The sequence below is a fragment of the Uranotaenia lowii genome, chromosome 3 (assembly GCF_029784155.1).
Source record: "Uranotaenia lowii strain MFRU-FL chromosome 3, ASM2978415v1, whole genome shotgun sequence".
Taxonomy (NCBI): domain Eukaryota; kingdom Metazoa; phylum Arthropoda; class Insecta; order Diptera; family Culicidae; genus Uranotaenia; species Uranotaenia lowii.
The window spans coordinates 180,668,799-180,688,240 of NC_073693.1; the positions used below are offsets into that span (position 1 = coordinate 180,668,799).

The following is a 19,442-nucleotide window of genomic DNA, read 5'->3' on the forward strand; positions in this document are numbered from 1 at the left end:
CCATGTAGTCGCGTAGAATCAATCACTTTAATATATCTTTTACTTAGCAAATCTATGATTATTTTCAAATCAAACTAGCAAGAATCCAAATTTTTGGAAACGAGTAAGGTTAGGTGACAGGTAGGGAAAATTCAACTACGGTAAGATAGTGAACCCTTCTGATAACGATATCGAGGCGTTAGCATATGATCATATTCATATCATATCATATTATTTGATACCATACTGCTATTGCTCGGTTGAATTGAAGGTTGGGTTAACTCGAAGTTCATATGGGGCCCACCAACCGTCCTAGTCCGTCGAGCACTATCTTAACGCTTCCCTAAACTGGTGCTTCAGAACCTTCGGGCTCTGTTGCCGCTATCCTTTTCTAAGCTATTCTACTCTCATTTAAAATTTTCCTCTTCTGTCCCCCGTTCTGTTTTTCCTTTCCGGGTCAGCCAGGCGCTCATAAACCCATAAAAAAAAATATGTTTAAAACATTTAAATTTTTGTTTGTTGACGTAGAGTTTATAAAATTTCAAGAATTATGTAAACCGTTCCATTTCCATTGAATATGGTAAAATTAGGGTAGGATAGAGTTAACTCTAACTAACCAAGAAAAATAGAATAACTATGTAAAACCGGTATGGAAGCATCAGCACATGATTGCAAGCATGAAGCAATTGCTGCTACTCATACAGTTAACATCATTGTAAGATTCAAATGATTGACAAGTCATACGGATAACTATTACGCTTCTGTTATGTGTATTTCTTAGTTGTTTTGTTAATAATGTTCTAATTTTCTTTCTTTTTATTATTGATTTAAGCACCAAATGGTTCAGTGATGACCAACCAGAAGTGGAGCAGGTCAAAAAAGCAATCCGCAAATGAATGTTACTTAAACAGCACACTGAATGGGTAAGTCCTTCTTTATTTTTATATCTCGGAATTATTTTTACTCATCAACATACCTCCTCTGTCGATATTTATTCAAATAACTCTTTTTTTGAATTTGACCTACTGACATCCCTGAGACAAATTATGGTATGTGGCGCGTATGATTTTCGATAATCAGATCTGTTTAGGTGAGGAGTTTTGAGCATAATGGCCAAAGGTTTAAACAACGGCGCTAAACGTGTTAGGTAAGTTTTCGCCAATCACAAAATTTGATAATTTATCAGAAGTCTTTTAACTAAGCCAAGCGAAAACAGGCTGAAACGAGAATCTTAGATGATGTCAAGTGGAGGAAATTTACGATTAAAAAAGTTTTTGTATGTAAATTTTTCTATTTGAATTGTTAGCGTAATTTGATCATTGAATTCAATAGTAATTCAAAAAAAAACTTTCCCTGAATTGAAAAACATGTTGTTTCTTTTATAAGACATAATTTTACTCACAGACATTAAGCATTTAGTTATTTACAATATTAATCATTACATGCGTAACTACTTACTAGTAGTTAATAAATCATATTGAGAATATTACTGATCATAGAAATTTTCTTCTACGTAATCCTTTAATTTGCTAGGTAATGGTAATTTGCCTATATTTTCAATTTCAACCTGTTGTCTAATTATAAATCTACATAAATGCTGCAATGAGGATACTTCATAAAAACGGTTAACTGGTTTTGTTAATCGAACTGGAAACGGGGGAGTCAGAGGTGAAGTTTGTTTCCCAAAGCCTATAACGTCAAACTCAGATTTTTTCATCGATTCTTCAATCAGCTCTATTAATGTTTTGTATTGAGTTGGAGTAGTGAGACCAGAGAACGACCTGAAAAAAAAACAACATGTTACCAGAAAATATTTGCAGTACAAATTAATATGGCTTACCAATAATTGTCTTTATAATCAATCCTGCAGTGAAGAGTTATCCCGGAGCTTCTGAAACTAACTGCAAACTGGTACTTCTCCGTTTCTGAATCTCGCACTAGAAACGTTCCATTGCATTTTCTAGCTAAACGTTTTTGTGCAGCAGAACGTGTTAGCTTTCCCCAATACCAACCATATTTAAGCAAATCATTTCGCATGTTTTCCATAATTTTATCTAAGTTCATATTATCAGCTGCCTCAGTGATTGTGTTCGCTGATCTCATATTGGGCAAAGGAATTTCATCTGATGCATTAGAGTTTGCCTCAGAAGTTGCATTTGAGTTCGGTGAAGAAAATCGAATTGGGTGTTGAGTATGTCTTTCTATTACGATCCGTGCAAAGTCGTCGCTGGATTCCGGTAAATTATAGTCCATTGGAAATACTCCTCTGTTGGAAGTTTCCTGCACCGAATTAGAATCATAAGCTTTTACTTTGATGGATGATATTTTTTTCTGAATTCTTTTTCTCAATGTGCAAAAAATACCACTTCTATTGTCCAATGTGTTTCTGGCATTGATATTATTTTTGGATTCATCTAGCTTTATATTGCGATTTCTCGATAATGACATAAACCACTTGAACCGATAAACTCCTTCATTTTCTTTTGAATCATCCATCTTTGAAATATTAGTAGGCAACTATTGAAAAAACTTTTATTTGTTCACCATAATCTGAAAATTTGTGTATGTTTGTTTTTATTGACACAGAATGTAGAATAACATTCTATTTTGACCATTTTGACTTATGAATGCAATAGGGGCAACATATGCAACAATCTACACGCTCTTTTATTTTAACTCAAAACTAAGTACGACCGAGGTTCAAAACATATAGTGGTATGAATAAGGTTTAGCAATTGCTTCGGTAGCTTTTACTTAGCTCGAAATCAATCAAAGCAAAAGTCCAAAGCATTTGCTTAGTTTGGTATGAATAAACATTTGCTTACTCGCTAAATTTGAAATACTCAGAGCCCGGCTCCATTTTACTCAGAGATCGCCTTTAATATGAAGCAGCCGTCGCTTGATCTTAAACGACTCAGTTTTTCCGAGTAACGGCTACTCAGACGACGCGAAAGTTGGCACTCAGCGAATTCGAGTGCTTGAAGGCGACAACTGAGTAAATGTTGATCAGTTAGTTCGAGGCCTTCCATCACTTTTTTCGAAGTTGCTGATTTGTTATTCAGAATACCAATTTCTAATGGTAAATATTAACTATAATTAACATTTTCAGGAAAATCTGACGTTTTTGATTTAATTACAGGGTGCGAGAATGGAATATGCGAAGAAGGAACACTACTTTCGGAGGTGCACTAGCAGCAGCAATTTAAGCTAAGCCACAATCCGGTTTCGTGGTCCCCAATTTGGTGTTCCGGCGGATACCACTTTATCATCCAGATGAAAAGGCCACTATTTCGGTGTAAAAAAGTGAAGAGGCGCAAGTGTGATTTAAAAAAAATGAAAATTTGGTGAAAATTTAAAAAAAAATATAATTAAGGAAATATAACCAATAAGCAAAATATATTCACTTTTTATTATTATGATTCACCAATCTAACAATATTCTTATTGATTAAACTGGGTTTTACTATTCCTACGCGGAAAAAGCGGCCGAAATCCGTTCCGAAATCATTCGCGCATTCTGAGTAACCCCGACTCAGTTGTCGCGAAAAGGGCTGTTAGTCAGATCTGAGTAAAGGCCGTTTAGTCAGAACTGAGTAGGTGCGGTTTTGGCGACAACTGAGTAGCCGTCACTCTGAACTGAGTAGCTGAAAGTTAGCGAGTAGCGGATGTGTACTAAAGTCTTAGAACATAGCTTTTGCTTCGAAAAATAGAGCTATCCAACCAGCAGAATCTGAAGTTTTCTAAAGTAAAATGAAAGAAGACGATCAGAAAATTGAAAAGTACGGCAAAAGTAGCCTTGAAGTCGACGAAGCGGGTGGTGGGTGTAAGAACGACCGGAATTTTTTGTTAATGCGTGCTAGTATGTTGATGTTTAAAGAAAAATGCATACATATTCGAATATTGACAAACAAAAAATGGCCTAATTTTAAAATTTATCATAAGCTCTCCCACATGTATTCGGATCGGGATAATCCGATGTATAAAAAAAATAGGCAAAAGGCGCGCATTTTAATTTAGATTTTTTTTTAAATCTTAGGATTATAAAAAATTATATAAAATGAGAGATCTGTATAATGTTTTAAATTATTACAATTTATTTCTTACTTTGAGCCAATTGGGACTTCTTCCACTATAGCCGGATTTTTTTTAATTTGAAATATTTACTAATTGATTTGTTTATTGTCATCTTAGACGAATGATTTTATACAACGACAGGAATATGAAAAAAGTTGGGTTATCACTTCGACTTTTCTTTATCCATGTTGAAAATACCTTTTTGAATTGTTTTGAAGTGAAATATTGCTAATTTGATAAGTTCATGACGTTATTAAAGAATTTTTTATTGGAAAAGTCTGCTACCGATCATGCTTAGAAAATAGAGCAATTGCTATGAGATTTGTCGAGCAATTGCTTCAGATTTGAGCTTTATTCATACCAAACTAGCTTGTTCTAAAAGTAAAAGCTCCTGACTGAGAAAACAGCTGTCAAAAAAACTTTATTCATAACAACCGAAGCAATTGCTTTAAGCGACTGCTCGACTGCTCGATTCAGTTTAGCAAAAGCAATTACTAAGTTTTTTTCATACCACCCATAGTTCGATTTTATGAACTTAAAGTTAAGTACCCTTTTTCCTCCTTGCGATGGTTCAAAATGGAGTTCGAACTGCGAACTCAAAATTGATCCTTTTTTTCCTTCGGCGAGGGAGCAAAGCTGAGTTCGACCTTATGAACTAAAACTTGAACTCTCTTTGTTGGACTGAAAACACTTAGCGAGTTCAGTTCGAACCAGAACAGCAACCAACGAACACGTCGCAAAATTTTGTCGTTCCGGGACAATTACCGGAAGGCTATGAAGGAACTTCATAATGGAATGCATGTTCACCGTGTCAGCATAAAATTCTGTCCGTCATTGTTACCATACGGTGAGCGGCTTGGAATGTCCGGAAACTTCCCGTAGGAAGTAACATCCGAAAGTTTTCTTTGACCGGGAGTGTCAAAACTTTCCACCGCTTTGTAATTGCAATGCCATACCGGAACAGCAACATCCGGGTACAAGAAATTTTAATCATCCTTTTATTCCCTGAAAATAAGCTACCCTCGAAAAAAAAGGATAAATTCGAGTTCGGCAGCCGAACTTAGTATTGAGTATGCCTATCAGAACTTAGTTTTGCTATTGCCCAGACAAACTCAAAGTTGAGGGAATGCACTTACTTACTTACTTAATGATCCCGCGCCGATCCTCCGGTGCATAGGGCCGTGGTAAAAGACCTCCACTGTTGACGATCCGGGGCCAGCGTCTTCACCAGTCAAGATTTTCGTCGACAGTTCAGATTTCAGCGGCTAGGCTTCGCCGCCACGAGTTTCTGGCTCTGCCTCTTCTTCGATGACCTTCTGGATTCCAATCTAGAGCCTCTCTGCAAATCTCGTTTTCATCTTTTCGCAGCGTGTGCCCAATCCATCTCCACTTACGTTCCCGAATCTCGATTTCTAGCGGCCTTTTTATGACACTGGCGATGTAGTTCCTCATTCGAGATCCAGTTGCCAGGCCACCAAGCGCGGATGAAATTCCGCAGGCAGCGGTTTATAAATACTTGCAGTTTTCGCGTCGTTACCGCATATGTGCACCAAGTTTCGCACCCGTACAGCAATACGGATTTGACGTTTGAGTTGAAGATTCGGATTTTCGTTCGTAGAGAGATCTGGCGTGACCGCCAGATGTTTCAGAGACTCGCAAATGCGAAACGGGCCTTTCTGATCCGTGTTTCGATGTCTTTCCTGGTACCACCATCAGGCGTTATCTGGCTACCAAGATACTGGAAGCACTCCACTTTCTCAACTTGCTCAACTCAACTCTCCATCGACTTGGTCTTTCCGACATTAACTTTGAGACCTGCTGCCTTGGAACTTTCGGTGAGGTCGTCGAGTTTGCTCTGCATGTCCGGTTGTGTTTGGGCGAGCAATACAATATCATCAGCCAGGTCAAGGTCTTTCAGTTGCTCCATTGTTGAAGGATTCCACGGCAATCCTCGGTTTGGTGCACAGTCAATCGATCCAGTCAGAACCTCGTCCATTACGATTAGAAAAAGTAGCGGTGATAAGATACATCCTTGTCTCACTCCAGCAGTTACCGGGATTAGAAAGGACAAGACACAGTCGTGCAAGACCTTGCACGAAAATGCCTCGTATTGTGCTTCAATGAGATGGACTAGTTTCTCTGGTACTCCTCTTCGCCTTAGAGCCGCCCAGATGTTTTCATAGTTAAGTCGGTCAAATGCTTTTTCGAAATCAACGAACACCAGCAGAAGAGAGGGATGCCACTGAAGTGCTGTTTTGAACCAAAACTACTTAATTACTTAACTACTATATTAGTACTATATTAGTATTAACTACTATATTAGTACCGCATAAGGCTTCTTAAAAAGCATGTCACAAATTCTAATTAAGTCTATGGATTCGCAAAGAATCTTTCATTAATACGAAGATTATTATAATTAATTATCTTGCGAAATTTCACTAAAGGCGATATTGTTAAAAGCATTAAAGCATTAAATTTTGTGAATCAAGTGCTGAACCTCTTTTAGTGTGATGTAATTTGTAGCATCCAAGTTCAATTATTGTCATTGAAACTATATTTTATACTAAAGTATACTCTTGAGCCGTATCAGAGTATATAAAAAAAACAATTAAAATTATTTTCATAAATATGTACTAATTTTTGTGTACAAAACCATCTGGCTGGCATCTCTGACAGGCAATTTGTTCAGTTTACTTCTCTAGCATTTGACATTTAGTTCGGCCCGAATAGAACAGAACCATGATAAAACATTCATTTTCCAATGAATTTAAATGTGACTTTGTACTTCATGGTAAAAAGAACATCCGAGCGTTATTCAAGAATTTAAACACTCCCAGTTTTTCGTGTAACTCGATATTTTGACAGCCGCGGCACGTGTTTTTTTTTTCGTCCTCGGTCGGTAAAGTATTTTTTAATGAAATTCTTATCATCAAAATCTTCGGAGACGGCCGCAGGTGAGTTCATATCATAAATTACAGAACAAAAATATGTTGACAACATTTTTTTTAAAATTCAAGCAAAATGAATCCTCTCCAACACACTTGCAGTAGTAGCATATTATGCGATTGGATGGATGCCGGGAGTCGCTAATGGATGCGAGTGCGAATGCCAGCGTTTATTTCAGTGGGTAAACAATCAAAATCATCGGATTGTCATGGTTTTATTGTGAAAAACTGGAAGCTGAAAGAACCATGAATGAATGAAAGCCAGCGGCTTCGGCGTAGTGGTTAGAGTTCAAGTCATCTACGCCAAAGTTCATGAGATCGAATCCCGGTCATGGCATAAATAGTACACTTTCTGTGGTCTGGTGGTTTTAGCATTTGTGAGATGCTAGCCATCATTACTTCGAAAGATGTGCGCTTAGAAAGAGACGAACCAGCCAAAGGCTGAAAGTCTCTATAATAAGAAAAAAAAAAAAAAAAAAAGAACCATGAACTTAATATTTTTCAGCTTTCCAATGTATGGAAAATCGCCATTTTTTTCATGGTCACGCTGCATAACAATACCCCTTTTTCATGGTTATTTTCGTCAAAACTATGAAATGTATGGTCGAAAAATATGAATTTCAATGTGCATTCACGGTATCGAGGACGATTATAATCATTGTGTAAACCATGCAATTTATGGTCTGTGAACATGGAATTCATGGTTTTTTCACGGTGCAATCCTATTCGGGGGGTCCTTGACAGCAAAATGTCAGGTTTGTTATGGGCCCACAAGTTGTGGGCCTTAACTTAATTATACATATATAAATTGACAAAAATCTTCGTTTTTCTTGACTTGTCCAATATTTTTCTATGGAAAACATTTCCGGGAACGCCAAATTCAAAGTACTCCGAAAACAGTTGAAGGTTTTTAGGATGCCTATAAGAGCGCTGTTAGCCCCATAGTTATTCAGCCGAACGGGAACATAGAGTTGCAGATTCTGGTTTCTCAATCCTCGCGGTCGCACGTTAAGAGGAAAAGCTTCCAGCAGCGAGGGACAGTCAATCTCCGATGTAAGGAGACCCGCTACGACCAAATCACGTGTAGCGTTTCTTCGGATTTGAAGCGTGTCTAAGTCTATCAGGCGGCAACGATTCTCATAACTGGGCAAACGAAAAGGATCTTGCCAGTTCAGGTGTCGAAGGGCATATCGCATGAAGCGCCGCTGGATAGCTGTGTTTTTAAATCTAAAATAGCTGTTGTTAGTTAGGTCTAAAACTTACCATCATCCTGTTTTTCTTTGGAAAAAATGATCCTATGATAGGTAGAAAGGAATAATAGAAAACTCGTCTAAAGGCGGGCCTTAAAAAAAAAGACAACAAAACAACAAAAATGTTCAATATGTAAACTATGTAGGGGAGTGCTCATTGGGACAAGGAATGATGAAAAATGTTTTTAGATTTTCGGAGGGAGGTAATCTATACAACACAAATACTGTTTTAGCTACATTGCCGTTATTATAAGTTGTATTGAAATGACAATTTGCACAAGGGGGTTTTGAGGGACGGGCAATTGATTTCAGGAATCAAGTTTTGTATAAGGGGCCGACAAAAAGGGTCAGATACCTCGTGGACAGAAAAAATGAGATTGTTGACCCCCTCCGTAGACAAGCGTGGACATTTGGCAAACTTCTACCTCCCTCTCCGGATGTTCACGTAGACAGATTAAGAAAACACTATTTTTTGTCTTTTTGTTATTGAAATGGCTGATTTAAAAAAAAAACGAATAATAATAATTTCCTGATGTAAAATAATTTAAGAAATGTTAAATTTCTAAATTATCATATTTATCACTTGCTTTCAAGTGGCTTCTAATGGTTATACTTTAAACTTGAAATCTTTGCAATCTTAAGATTTTGATTTAAACATCTTGATATTTATTCACCTTTAAAAACTATTTTGAAAGTAAGTTTATCCACGCGGATATGACCAAAACCCCTACTACCCCTCCCCACAAGTTGTCCACGTGGTAACTGTTCACTGTTTTCGCGATATTGTCGTTATTCATCGGATTGAAATGGAAGTTTGCACATGATGGTTTTTAGGGACGGGCAATCAATTTCAGGTATCAAACTTTGGATCAGGGATCAATCAAAGGGGTCGTCGTTATTTATGGTATTGACGTTATTATACATGTGATTATACCCTAGTAACAAATTAAATTCTATAAGAAACTGGAAGGGCGCTATAAAACCTTGATATAAAACAACGAAAAGTTATATTAACCCCATAAAAATATCTATAAAACTCTTAAAAGAGTAAAAAGGCCCACCCAGGGTGGGTCAGTAGGGGGGTGCATATTGAGGAAAAGTAGGCAAGGGGTACCAAAAGTTTCTCATTGGTGGGGGTGGAGACGGAGCGTTTTTTGACAGCGAATTGTTCGTCTACCATGCCTACGATTACGATTGCCTGTCACAAGATGGACGATTCCGTGCATTGGTATAAGAACACACCTGAAGCTTTACCCGCCTTGGGCCCACCTACAGGAGGTTCTGAAGAGAACATTTCAAGTACCCTGTACAACCATCCGAGAGCAGGTTGCGGATAATTAAATACAATCTCATGCGTAAAAAAATTTTTCGTGAATTTTTTGTCCGAAAAGGGTTTTGTATTTGCTTGTATTAATATAAAATTATCTTCAACACAAAGGAAAAAGATTTTATTTGCCAAGACTGAGGAATGACTATAATGTTCCTTTTATTATGTTAATCAACTACTTGATATCACAATGTGTAAAATTGTTGCGCTTTCAATTTTATCGACTAAAATTGAAAAAAACTTGGAAATAAACCGCGCGCCCACTTAAAGTGACGAAATATAAAAATTGTATGCATAATTTTTTTTAACAACCAAACTTCTACCGGAACTGTTCCAATAATACATGATTTTTTCGACTGGCTGACAAAATAGAACCACTAAATTTAATAAATATTGGAACTCACTGGGTGTGAATCGATTAGAAAATATTTATTTCAACTTTCCATTAAAAACAAACACTTTCATGAAGACGGCTACCGCAAGCTAAGACACTCAAGGCGTAAATATATTTCCACTTCCTAGGCACTTTCCGCGGCTGTCTACATTCTCCGAATTCCGAGTTTGGATCGCATCCTGTAGATCCGTGGGAAGTTGTGCAGGTTTCTGTAAAGTTCACAAAAACTTTTTAGAATTTAAATATTCTGGATGAACTAAAACCTACCAATTCCTGCTTGCTCCGTTCAATTCTATTTGGTAGAATCCGGCTTGCATGCATTGCTCCGATATTTTCCAAGCGGTGGCGTGAGTGGCTCTTCACTAATTTCTGCAAGTCCCCTAGACGTACCTTCTTGAAATCTGCTGCAGATTCAATCGCTGCACCTCGAGAATTCGGATCCGATTTCGAAACATTCATTTTGTTTACGGTAAAACCAAAGGTGCCAGATGCCCTGTTCTATAAAGGATTAGCTTTATTTTCAATATACCGTCCTGATTTTTCGAAAAATCTCAAAATGTCCTGATAATTAAAAAAATAGTCTTTAAAAGTACTGATTTTTCCTGCTTTCCAAAAAACATCTTAATTAAAATTATGTAAATTTATAGTTGAAAAATAATAACATGGAACATATCCGTAACAACATAAATCAACCCATTGAACCGATGATAGCATTCGGATCTGATAAGAGATTTAAAAAAAAAACACCTGGCATCTCTGATTACAACCTGACGATTTTTTTTTCTTTTTTTTTGTTGTTTGACAATTTATTCACGCTCATTTCACTTCACTTCATAGTTTCAACGTATTTAGAGATGACAGAAACTTTCTTCTTTCTGACAAGAAATCTGGCGGTGGTGTGGTTGTGGCAATCAGCTCTGTCTTCGATTCTGAGCTCATTCCTACGACTAAACACAAAGAATTCGAGCAGGTGTGGGTCAAAGCCCGCATCTTCAATGAAACGCATATTTTTGGATCGATTTACTTTCCGCCAGAATATGCCACTAAAGAATATTTTCAAAAGTTTCTGTCTGACATTACCGAAATGTTCGCAAATTTTGAGCCCGAATTTAAAATTTACCTTTATGGCGATTTTAATCAATCAAGTCTCCAATTTTTAATTGATGAAGAGAATGAAAGCATTCTCTTGCCGATCTGTGGTGATAATGAAACACTGCAAATTCTTTTCGATAATCTGTCTTCTTTGGGTCTCAATCAAATAAATCATGTAAAAAATGCCTGTAATCGATATCTGAACTTATTATTTTCAAACATGATTGATGATTTTTGTGTTGTAGAAGCTTCAGACTCAATTTGGAAAAACGAGGTCTTCCACACTGCTATCGAATTCTCAATCATATGTTCCGATCAAAAACGTTTACCAGATAATGAGTTTATAGAGACTTTTGACTTTTTTCATGCTAACTATAATATGATTAAAACAAAATTACAGGTTGTTGATTGGCAAACAATATTCCGAGCGGAAAGCTCAACAGACAATCAAGTGGAGATTTTTTACAAAATTATTGGTAATATTCTCAATGACTACGTTCCAACAAAATTAAAGCGACGAAAAAATAATAACAAAAATCCGCCATGGTTCACGAAAGAGCTTGTGCATTTAAGAAATAAAAAGCAGAAGGCACATAAAAACTGGAAAAAGAATCCATCATTAGTCACTAAGTTAGAACACCAAGAAGCCAGTAATCGACTAGCAATAAGCTTAAGTACTTCTTTCCAAGACTATAATATAAAAATTGAGCAAAGCATAAAATCGAACCCAAGAAACTTTTTTAGATATGTCAATACAAAATTAAAAAATAATAGTTTTCCAACTTACATGCACTTTGGCAGTATAGAAGGTCAAAATTCCGACGAAATTTGTAATCTATTTACCGACTTTTTCCAAAATGTTTACACTAGTTTTTCCGAGCAAGATCGTGATGCTTCCTTTTTTAGTTATCTCTCTGATTCAACGGCATTAACTGTAGTAGAATCAATTTCCTTTGAAGAAATATGTAAAACCATTACTTCCTCAGACAGCACTAAAGGGCCCGGGCCTGATGGAATTCCCCCACTTCTTTTAAAAAACCTAGTAAATGAACTGAGTATGTCATTATTTCTTCTATTTAACTCTTCATTGATATCAGGTGTTTTTCCTCAAGTATGGAAAGAATCATTTCTGGTACCTATATTTAAGTCAGAAAAAAAATCTGACATAAAAAATTACAGAGGTATAGCCATTCTATCGTGCATACCAAAACTTTTTGAAGCTATAGTGAATGAAAAAATATATAACCAAATTAAAACTCTCATTACTGAAAAGCAACATGGATTTGTTAAAGGAAAATCTACAGCCACTAATTTACTCGAGTTTGTTACCTATAATATTAGCTGTAATTCTGTACAGGCTTTATACACGGACTTCAGTAAAGCTTTTGACAGAATTGACATCCCCCTGTTAATTTTTAAATCAAATAAACAGGGATTCAGTTCGCACCTACTGAAATGGATCAGGTCCTATTTAACGAACCGCTCACAAGTTGTAAGATTTAATGGTTCACTTACAAAAAGTATCTCCGTTACTTCTGGTGTGCCTCAAGGCTCCCATCTCGGCCCCCTATTATTTATTTTATACATAAATGATATAACTTGTCTTCTCAAGCAGTCAAATGTGCTGATTTATGCCGATGATATGAAACTTTATATGAAAGTAAATAGCGATGAAGACTTCAGAATCTTTCAAAACGAAGTTGATGTATTTAACAAATGGTGCATTAAAAGTCTGCTCAAACTTAACGTGGCAAAATGTTCAAATATTGTATTTACTAGAAGAAAATGTCAGTTATATGAAATTGTCAAATTGGGAGATGATCCTGTCGAGAGAGTCAACAAGATTAGAGACCTTGGAGTTATATTGGACTCAAAACTTACCTTTGTAGATCACTATAACTCAATAATTCAGAAATCAAACAGTATGCTAGCATTTATAAAACGTTTTAGTTATAATTTCAAAGACCCATACACAATAAAAACATTGTACACAGCTTATGTTAGGTCCATTCTTGAGTATTGTAGCGTTGTGTGGTCGCCTTTTCAAATTTCACATAAAAGCCGTTTGAAATCAGTCCAGAAACAATTTGTTCTATTCGCTTTACGAAATTTAGGATGGTCTCAGAGCCAATTACCTAGCTATGAATCACGTTGCCTGCTTATAAACATAGAAACATTAAGTGTAAGAAGAGAGTTTGCTGCAATCTCTTTCGTAAATGACATAATTAATCAGCGCGTTCAGTCTGCTTATTTATTAAATCAATTAAACTTTTATTGTCCGTGCCGCTATTTAAGAACAAGAAATCTTTTCATTATAACCCCTACTCGAACTGATTATGGAAAATATAGTCCAATGAACTGTTTAATGTATAGTTATAATAAACATTATGAGAACATACTATGTCAAAACAGCAGCTGAAAAAAGGTTTTTACGGTAACAGGCACCGAAGATCCTGACTTTGTAAATGTAAAAAACTCACTATTATTAAGCTTACTTGAAAATTGTAACCCCTAGCATTAAGTTATTTTATATGTAGCCTACAATGTTTGGCGAAATAAATAAATAAATTTAAGAATACTCACTTCGGTTTTATACGAGGTTCTGAAGTTGCTGTATAGTGGACTTGAATGCGAATATAAAGAATTTGATATATAAAGATGAGTTGGACTATATATGTTTGTTTGTTTGTATGCACCTTATACAAATCCACACCGCTTAACCGATCAGCCTGAAATTTGGTACAGTTATGTATTCGGACCATGGTAAGGTTTTAGTAATAGTTTTGAGCCCCTCCCACCTAAGAAAAGGGACCCTCCCATACAACTTTCGTTTTTTGTCCCACGAACTAAAAGTCATGGCACCCATTTTATTGACCGATTTTCGTTTCCTTAGGCGGGGTTGTTTTCACCATCACCAACGACCATCCAGAGTTCACGTGTACTGGAAAGCAAATCAAAGCTTGCTGAGCATTAAAAATTTGAAAGGAAAAATTTTGGCGGGTGTTTTTTGTCATCCTACTTCAAAGCACGTGGATATTTGGATGCAATAATATGCCTACATTTTGAATTGAAAAATCTAACTAGCCTGTTAGGGCATCTGTATTCGTGGCAGGCGCGGTCCTATGGGGGGGGGGGGGGGGGGGGGTGATCGGGGTGATCACCCCCCCCAAGCGGAAAAAAAACGTTACGAAATACTCGCAAACGCTGGATTTCATATAAAAACGAAGAACTTTTCCTAGTAGATGTACTTTCGAATTCTCAATTTTTTCCACTCCGTGGGGGTGTTTGTTCAATAAAAGAATTTATTATCACTAAATAGCCTAAAATTGAAAAAAATCGGTCAGCTAAACTAAAACAGCTGTAACTTGCAATTCCCTGGAACGAATTTCACCAAATAACTTTTTTTGAGGTACTTGCAGCGTTAAATTAGAATTTGCTGACCATATACGCTAACGGCCATAAGTTTGGGATCACCCCCTCAAAAACAAGAAAATTTGTTTGGCCATATCTCAGTCATCTTATGACATATTGTATTTCTTTTGATCTCATCCTAAAGTCGATTATCAAAACATTTTTCGTTTGTTTTTGGCAAAATGTATATGTTAACTAAATATAACTTAAACTTGGCTTTAAGTTGGAAAATTTCCAAAAAATCGCACTTTATATTTAAACCCGATCAGTTCAGGGTTGAGTGGACCGAATTGTAAAATTCGAGTTGCATTTGAATCTATTTTCATAAATATCAAAACAATTTTTGTTTTAATTTTGTGCTATCGATCAAAAGTTTGGGCTCACCCCTCAGTATGGTGTAACGGCTAAAAGTTTGGGATCATGCGAAACATGCAATTTAATTTCGTGCGTTTCTCTGTCATCAAACAACGTATCGCTAATCTGATAAGTTATATTTAATGCTCATGAGTTGTTTTCGCTTTTTGGATATTTAGTAAAAATGTTTTTTGAGACTAACTTCGTGGAAACTTTAGCTATAGTTTGATCATTTTTTTTTGATAATGTCCACCAAATAGTCGATATGTTAATAAATAACTGCGAACTTGTTTCGATCATAACTTTATTACTTTACGAGTTATTGCAGATCGGTTTGGCTCCATGTTTGATGATCAACATATCTCGATCCATTTTAGAAATAAAAAGACTTGAGCCTTTAAGTGTTAAATTGCCTTTGGGGCCGTTCAGATACCACGTGGACAGAAAAATGAGATTTTTACCCCCTTCTCCCTCTCCGTACATAAGTGTGGACATTTGGCAACCCCTGTCCCCCTCCCCCAGATGTCCACCTGGGCACAGATTCGATTTTTGATGCCTACATCTAATACTACATTTCCGATTTTTACATAATGCATCTCAATTTGAGATTCTCAAAAGCCCATATTTTTTCTGAATTGAAGATATCAAGACTGTCTAGACAATTTTAATTTAAAAGATACATTTAAATTTCAGAATATTTTCGAAAAAAATAATTACTTATTTTGGAACGTTTTTGAAAAAAAATGTTCTTTGATTGTATTTACCTCGACGTAGCAAAAATGATCGATTTTGATTTATTGATTTTTAAAATTTTAACTAACATACTTTTACGTTTTTAATACAAATTAGAGATAATTATACAGAAAATGGCCAAACACATCAAATTAAAAATGTGTTTTCTCTAAATTAGTTTCTTTTCTTTTTTTTTAAATTAATAATTTATTTTCTTTCAATTTATTGTGATATTTTACGTCTTTCATAAGCTTTTATGCACTTATGCCCCTTTGGCTCGAAGGGCCGCATACATTTTGAGCCGTTATCACAATTAAACAATGTTAATAATGATCAATAGTTTTTATAAAAACTTCCATCCATTCATTTAAAACTTTCAAAATTAGGTTAATCAAGTAAGAAATGGTTACGATAAAGTAGTTCCGAGACCAAATTATTATTAAAATTCAAAAATAAATTTCAATTATGGGTATTTTATGGTAATAAAAAATTACATAAAAAATGTGAAACTTTGATTATTGGTTGAAAATAGATATCAGGTATGCTTTTCACATGCTGTGATTAGTACTTTTGCTCCAAAGTTGTTAAAGGCTCGCGTTACCTGCGTGTGTATGTGAGTGCAGTTGTTCACGCATTGTTTGTTTTCTATGAAATTCTATGAAATTTATTTTTATCAATTCTATCATCACTTTTAAAATATTACTCACAATGGTATTCGATTATGCAGACGGTACTTTTGAAAATATTTTAAGCTTATTTACGATTTTTCATGTTCATGCTATTTATTTTAAGAATATTCGTTCCACCGAATACCTGAAAAGGGCCAATATTCGGCCGTTTACACTATTCGGTACATCATTGATGATCTCTATTAAATTTTCTAAAAATACTGGTTATATGTACTACTTCTGAAACTAGAGGTGATGGATAAAATCTGAAATCATAGGCTCCAAAAACTTGGCTATATTTTAATTTTTCCCAGGTGAGAGAAAACTTTTCCGTCATCCCCGACTATTTTCTCGAAAACAAGGCAATCGCTCAAGTTGAACATTCGGAAAACATTTTTCTAATTTTTGACCAACAAGGATTTCAGGATTCACACCAATTATATCGCCTATACTGTTCTCAGCTCATATACATAAAAACATTTAAAATTTTGATTAGAAATCCAGCTTAATAACTTAGCTAAAAAATCCACTCTGAATCTGAAAGTTTTGTTATTTTAATTGCCATTGATTATGACTTTTCACTGAAATACTGAAATAGTAACTTTCAGAAATTAACTCTTTATTCAATATGTTTTTATTGAATTTAAACATAATAAAAAAAATTAGAAATTATTGAGAGCATGAAGAAAAAATACGGCTTTTCACATTTTTCATATATAATTCGTTGCAAATTAGCTACTTTTTCTTTGGATTCAGTTTCAACAAAATTAAAAATTTAGTATGAGAGCTTGAATTCAAGAAAAGACAAATAAAAATGAAGCTCCAAAAGAATTGATGATCTTATTTTAGAATTAAATTCATGTTTAAAAATTTAAGAATTTGAACAAGAATTAAAAATAATCCGATACTTTCAAACAAAGATTCAGCAAAATACTTCGGAAAAATAATTAAATATTCAGTTTTTAATTCATAGCAATTATTGAAAAACACTTTTCTCAAATAATTGTTTTGAAATTGTTGCAAATTGAGAATCAGTAAAATTTTGATCAGGGTCTTACCCTGATATGAAGATTCCCAGTAAAAATATTGTGGATAACTTGAAGATTTTTTTTTCATTTTCTTCTACGAAAATGTGTGTTTTATTTTCATTTGTGAAATGATATTTATATCGAAAAATTCTTAAAAGAATTCTTAAAGTTATAATTTTTAAACTACCAAATGTAAAAATTACGAAAACAATCTTTTTATCAACACTTTTTCGCAGTGAACATCTTAGATTCACAGATTGTTTTATAAAAGGATAACCAAATAAGTATAATAAGGAAATTTGTTTAAAGTTTTCACTATTTTTCTCCAATTTCAAATTTTTTAAATTACAAACCTACAAGAAACAAGCCTACAAAATACAAGTCTTGTTTGCAACTGCAAACTCACCCCCTCCCTCCTCCTCCACTCTGTTTCTCAAAATAAACGTTTTTTCGCCAGATATTTACGATACTTCTTATTGACTGATTTTTGAAAATTAAAAAAATCACCCCCCCCAAGAGCCAACTCTAGGACCGCCCCTGATTCGTGGTCTATTCTTGGGTCTTGTTTATATAAGAATTGAACCAAAGAAATTAGATCCGATCCAATGAAAAAACTGGCAACTGCACTCGTGTTCCTTTAACTGTCAAACGGTTTAGAGCTGCGTCAAATTGGATCCAAATCTCATTAGGTTTGGATCAATCCTTATACCAGCTCTAAAAAATGTTGAGTTGAAACTGGTATAATGGATCACCAATGCGGTTGCTCGGGTCGGAATTTGGGTCTAAACCGGCTGTTTGGACCACGGATACAGGTGCTCTTAGGAATATAGATATTGACAAGAATTGTACATAGTGTTTATCAAAGCTCTTTACCGCCGCTGGGGGCTTTGAGGGTCTACAAAAACATACAGTGAACTGAACAGTGAACAATGAATTGACTTTCAGCTGAACAACTATTTGGACTGAGTGTTGAAAGTTTATGAACCGATTTTCATAAATTTCAGCTTTTAAGAGCCAACCATTTTAATATTTTTGAGATTTTTCATAGAAATTTATTAAATTCAGCTTTCAGCCTCTTAGATAGCCTTCGAGGAATTCAAACGGAGGTTTAGAAAATTGATTAGGAAATTAAATCTAAGGTTTTGAATTTTATACAATTCAATTTCATAGGCCAATTTCTAACTTTTGAGTCATTTTTGGTCATCAATGATCACTTTTCATAACAATTAATGGGATGATTGTGTCCAACAATGGAAACATTGAAATATAAATCAAATTAAATCTTTTTCATTACATTATAATGGTAACTTCGGTTCAGAGATAGTTTGTTTTCGATTACTTCAAAAAACTATTAGTGGAACTTTTAACGTTTAAGAACAAGTACTCATAAAGCAGTGTGATTTTAAAAAGCACACATACAATTGAAAACATGCAAAGTGAGTTTTGAACATGGTTCAACAAGATTCGAAAGTCTTTTATTGAAATTTCTCAGTAACTAAAACTTGAATATACCATTGTACTCGAAGACCATCCAACTTGAAAAGTGGAATGATTTCTAAAAGAGATTTTTATTAAATGGGGGATGTGAAAGTTATCAGCTGAAGATATCAGGTAAATGCTATTCAAGCTTCCTTAGAAATGGTGGGTAAAAAAATGTTTTTTATGATACGATGAACAAACTTTTTTTTTTAATTATGAACACGAGAAAAAACAATAAATAATCTCAATCAAAACATAAAAAAGTCTAACAAAACTTACATAGCGAACATGGCCAAAATTTCTTATATCTAATGATGAATACAAAGCTTCCAAAATTTCGAAAAGTCCAACGACTCATTTTGGTTTATATTTTATGCGAACCCGAGCAAAGCCGGGTAAAATCAGATGGTGTTAATATAAAATAATCGTGAACTACATAGGGGTTTTATAAATTGTATTATTTTGTTTTTTTTTTTTAAACACTTTTTCAATGCCCCAAAAAATCCTGCCTTTTTTCTAACAAAACCATTAGGAGTTTAAAATGTTGCTTGGGATACATTACATTATCAAACATCGGGTTGGGACGGGAATTTGCACAATGAATTTTAAAAGAAGGGTAAGTGATTTCCGGTATCAAGTTTTGGGTCAGGGTTTAAAAAAGGGGTTCTCCATATTAATTGTTCGCTGTTATTGTAATATTGTCATGAAAT

General features: G+C 34.9%; 1 protein-coding gene and 1 long non-coding RNA gene across 3 annotated transcripts; both read right to left on the bottom strand.

Annotated features, from left to right (window-relative positions):
• Positions 1–1,363: 1,363 nt before the first annotated feature.
• On the bottom strand, positions 1,364–2,588 carry LOC129755810 (suppressor of cytokine signaling 6-like). 2 transcript variants are annotated; one of them, XM_055752469.1, is made up of 3 exons: positions 2,343–2,463; positions 1,820–2,259; positions 1,364–1,760 (listed from the first exon to the last, which is right to left on the bottom strand). In XM_055752469.1, exons 1-3 carry the CDS (start codon positions 2,391–2,393, stop codon positions 1,466–1,468), a joined length of 786 nt encoding a protein of 261 aa, XP_055608444.1. In that variant the 5' UTR covers positions 2,394–2,463; the 3' UTR covers positions 1,364–1,465. The 2 variants fall into 2 exon arrangements, with proteins under 2 accessions (XP_055608444.1, XP_055608443.1); XM_055752468.1 differs by having other exon boundaries at positions 1,365–1,760; positions 1,820–2,588.
• A 7,394-nt stretch (positions 2,589–9,982) lies between these two features.
• LOC129754400 (uncharacterized) lies at positions 9,983–10,400 on the bottom strand. The gene is made up of 2 exons (XR_008739019.1): positions 10,236–10,400; positions 9,983–10,177 (listed from the first exon to the last, which is right to left on the bottom strand). It is a non-coding gene; the product is annotated as an uncharacterized LOC129754400 (long non-coding RNA).
• Between the last annotated feature and the right edge of the window lie 9,042 nt (positions 10,401–19,442).

Bases quoted from the DNA above. Each gene is read 5' to 3' on its own strand.
- LOC129755810 (XM_055752468.1), bottom strand. From the start codon at position 2,475: ATGGATGATTCAAAAGAAAATGAAGGAGTTTATCGGTTCAAGTGGTTT. The intron at 1,761-1,819 runs GTAAGCCATATT...TTTTTTTTTCAG, and splicing joins GATTATAAAGACAATTATTG to GTCGTTCTCTGGTCTCACTA.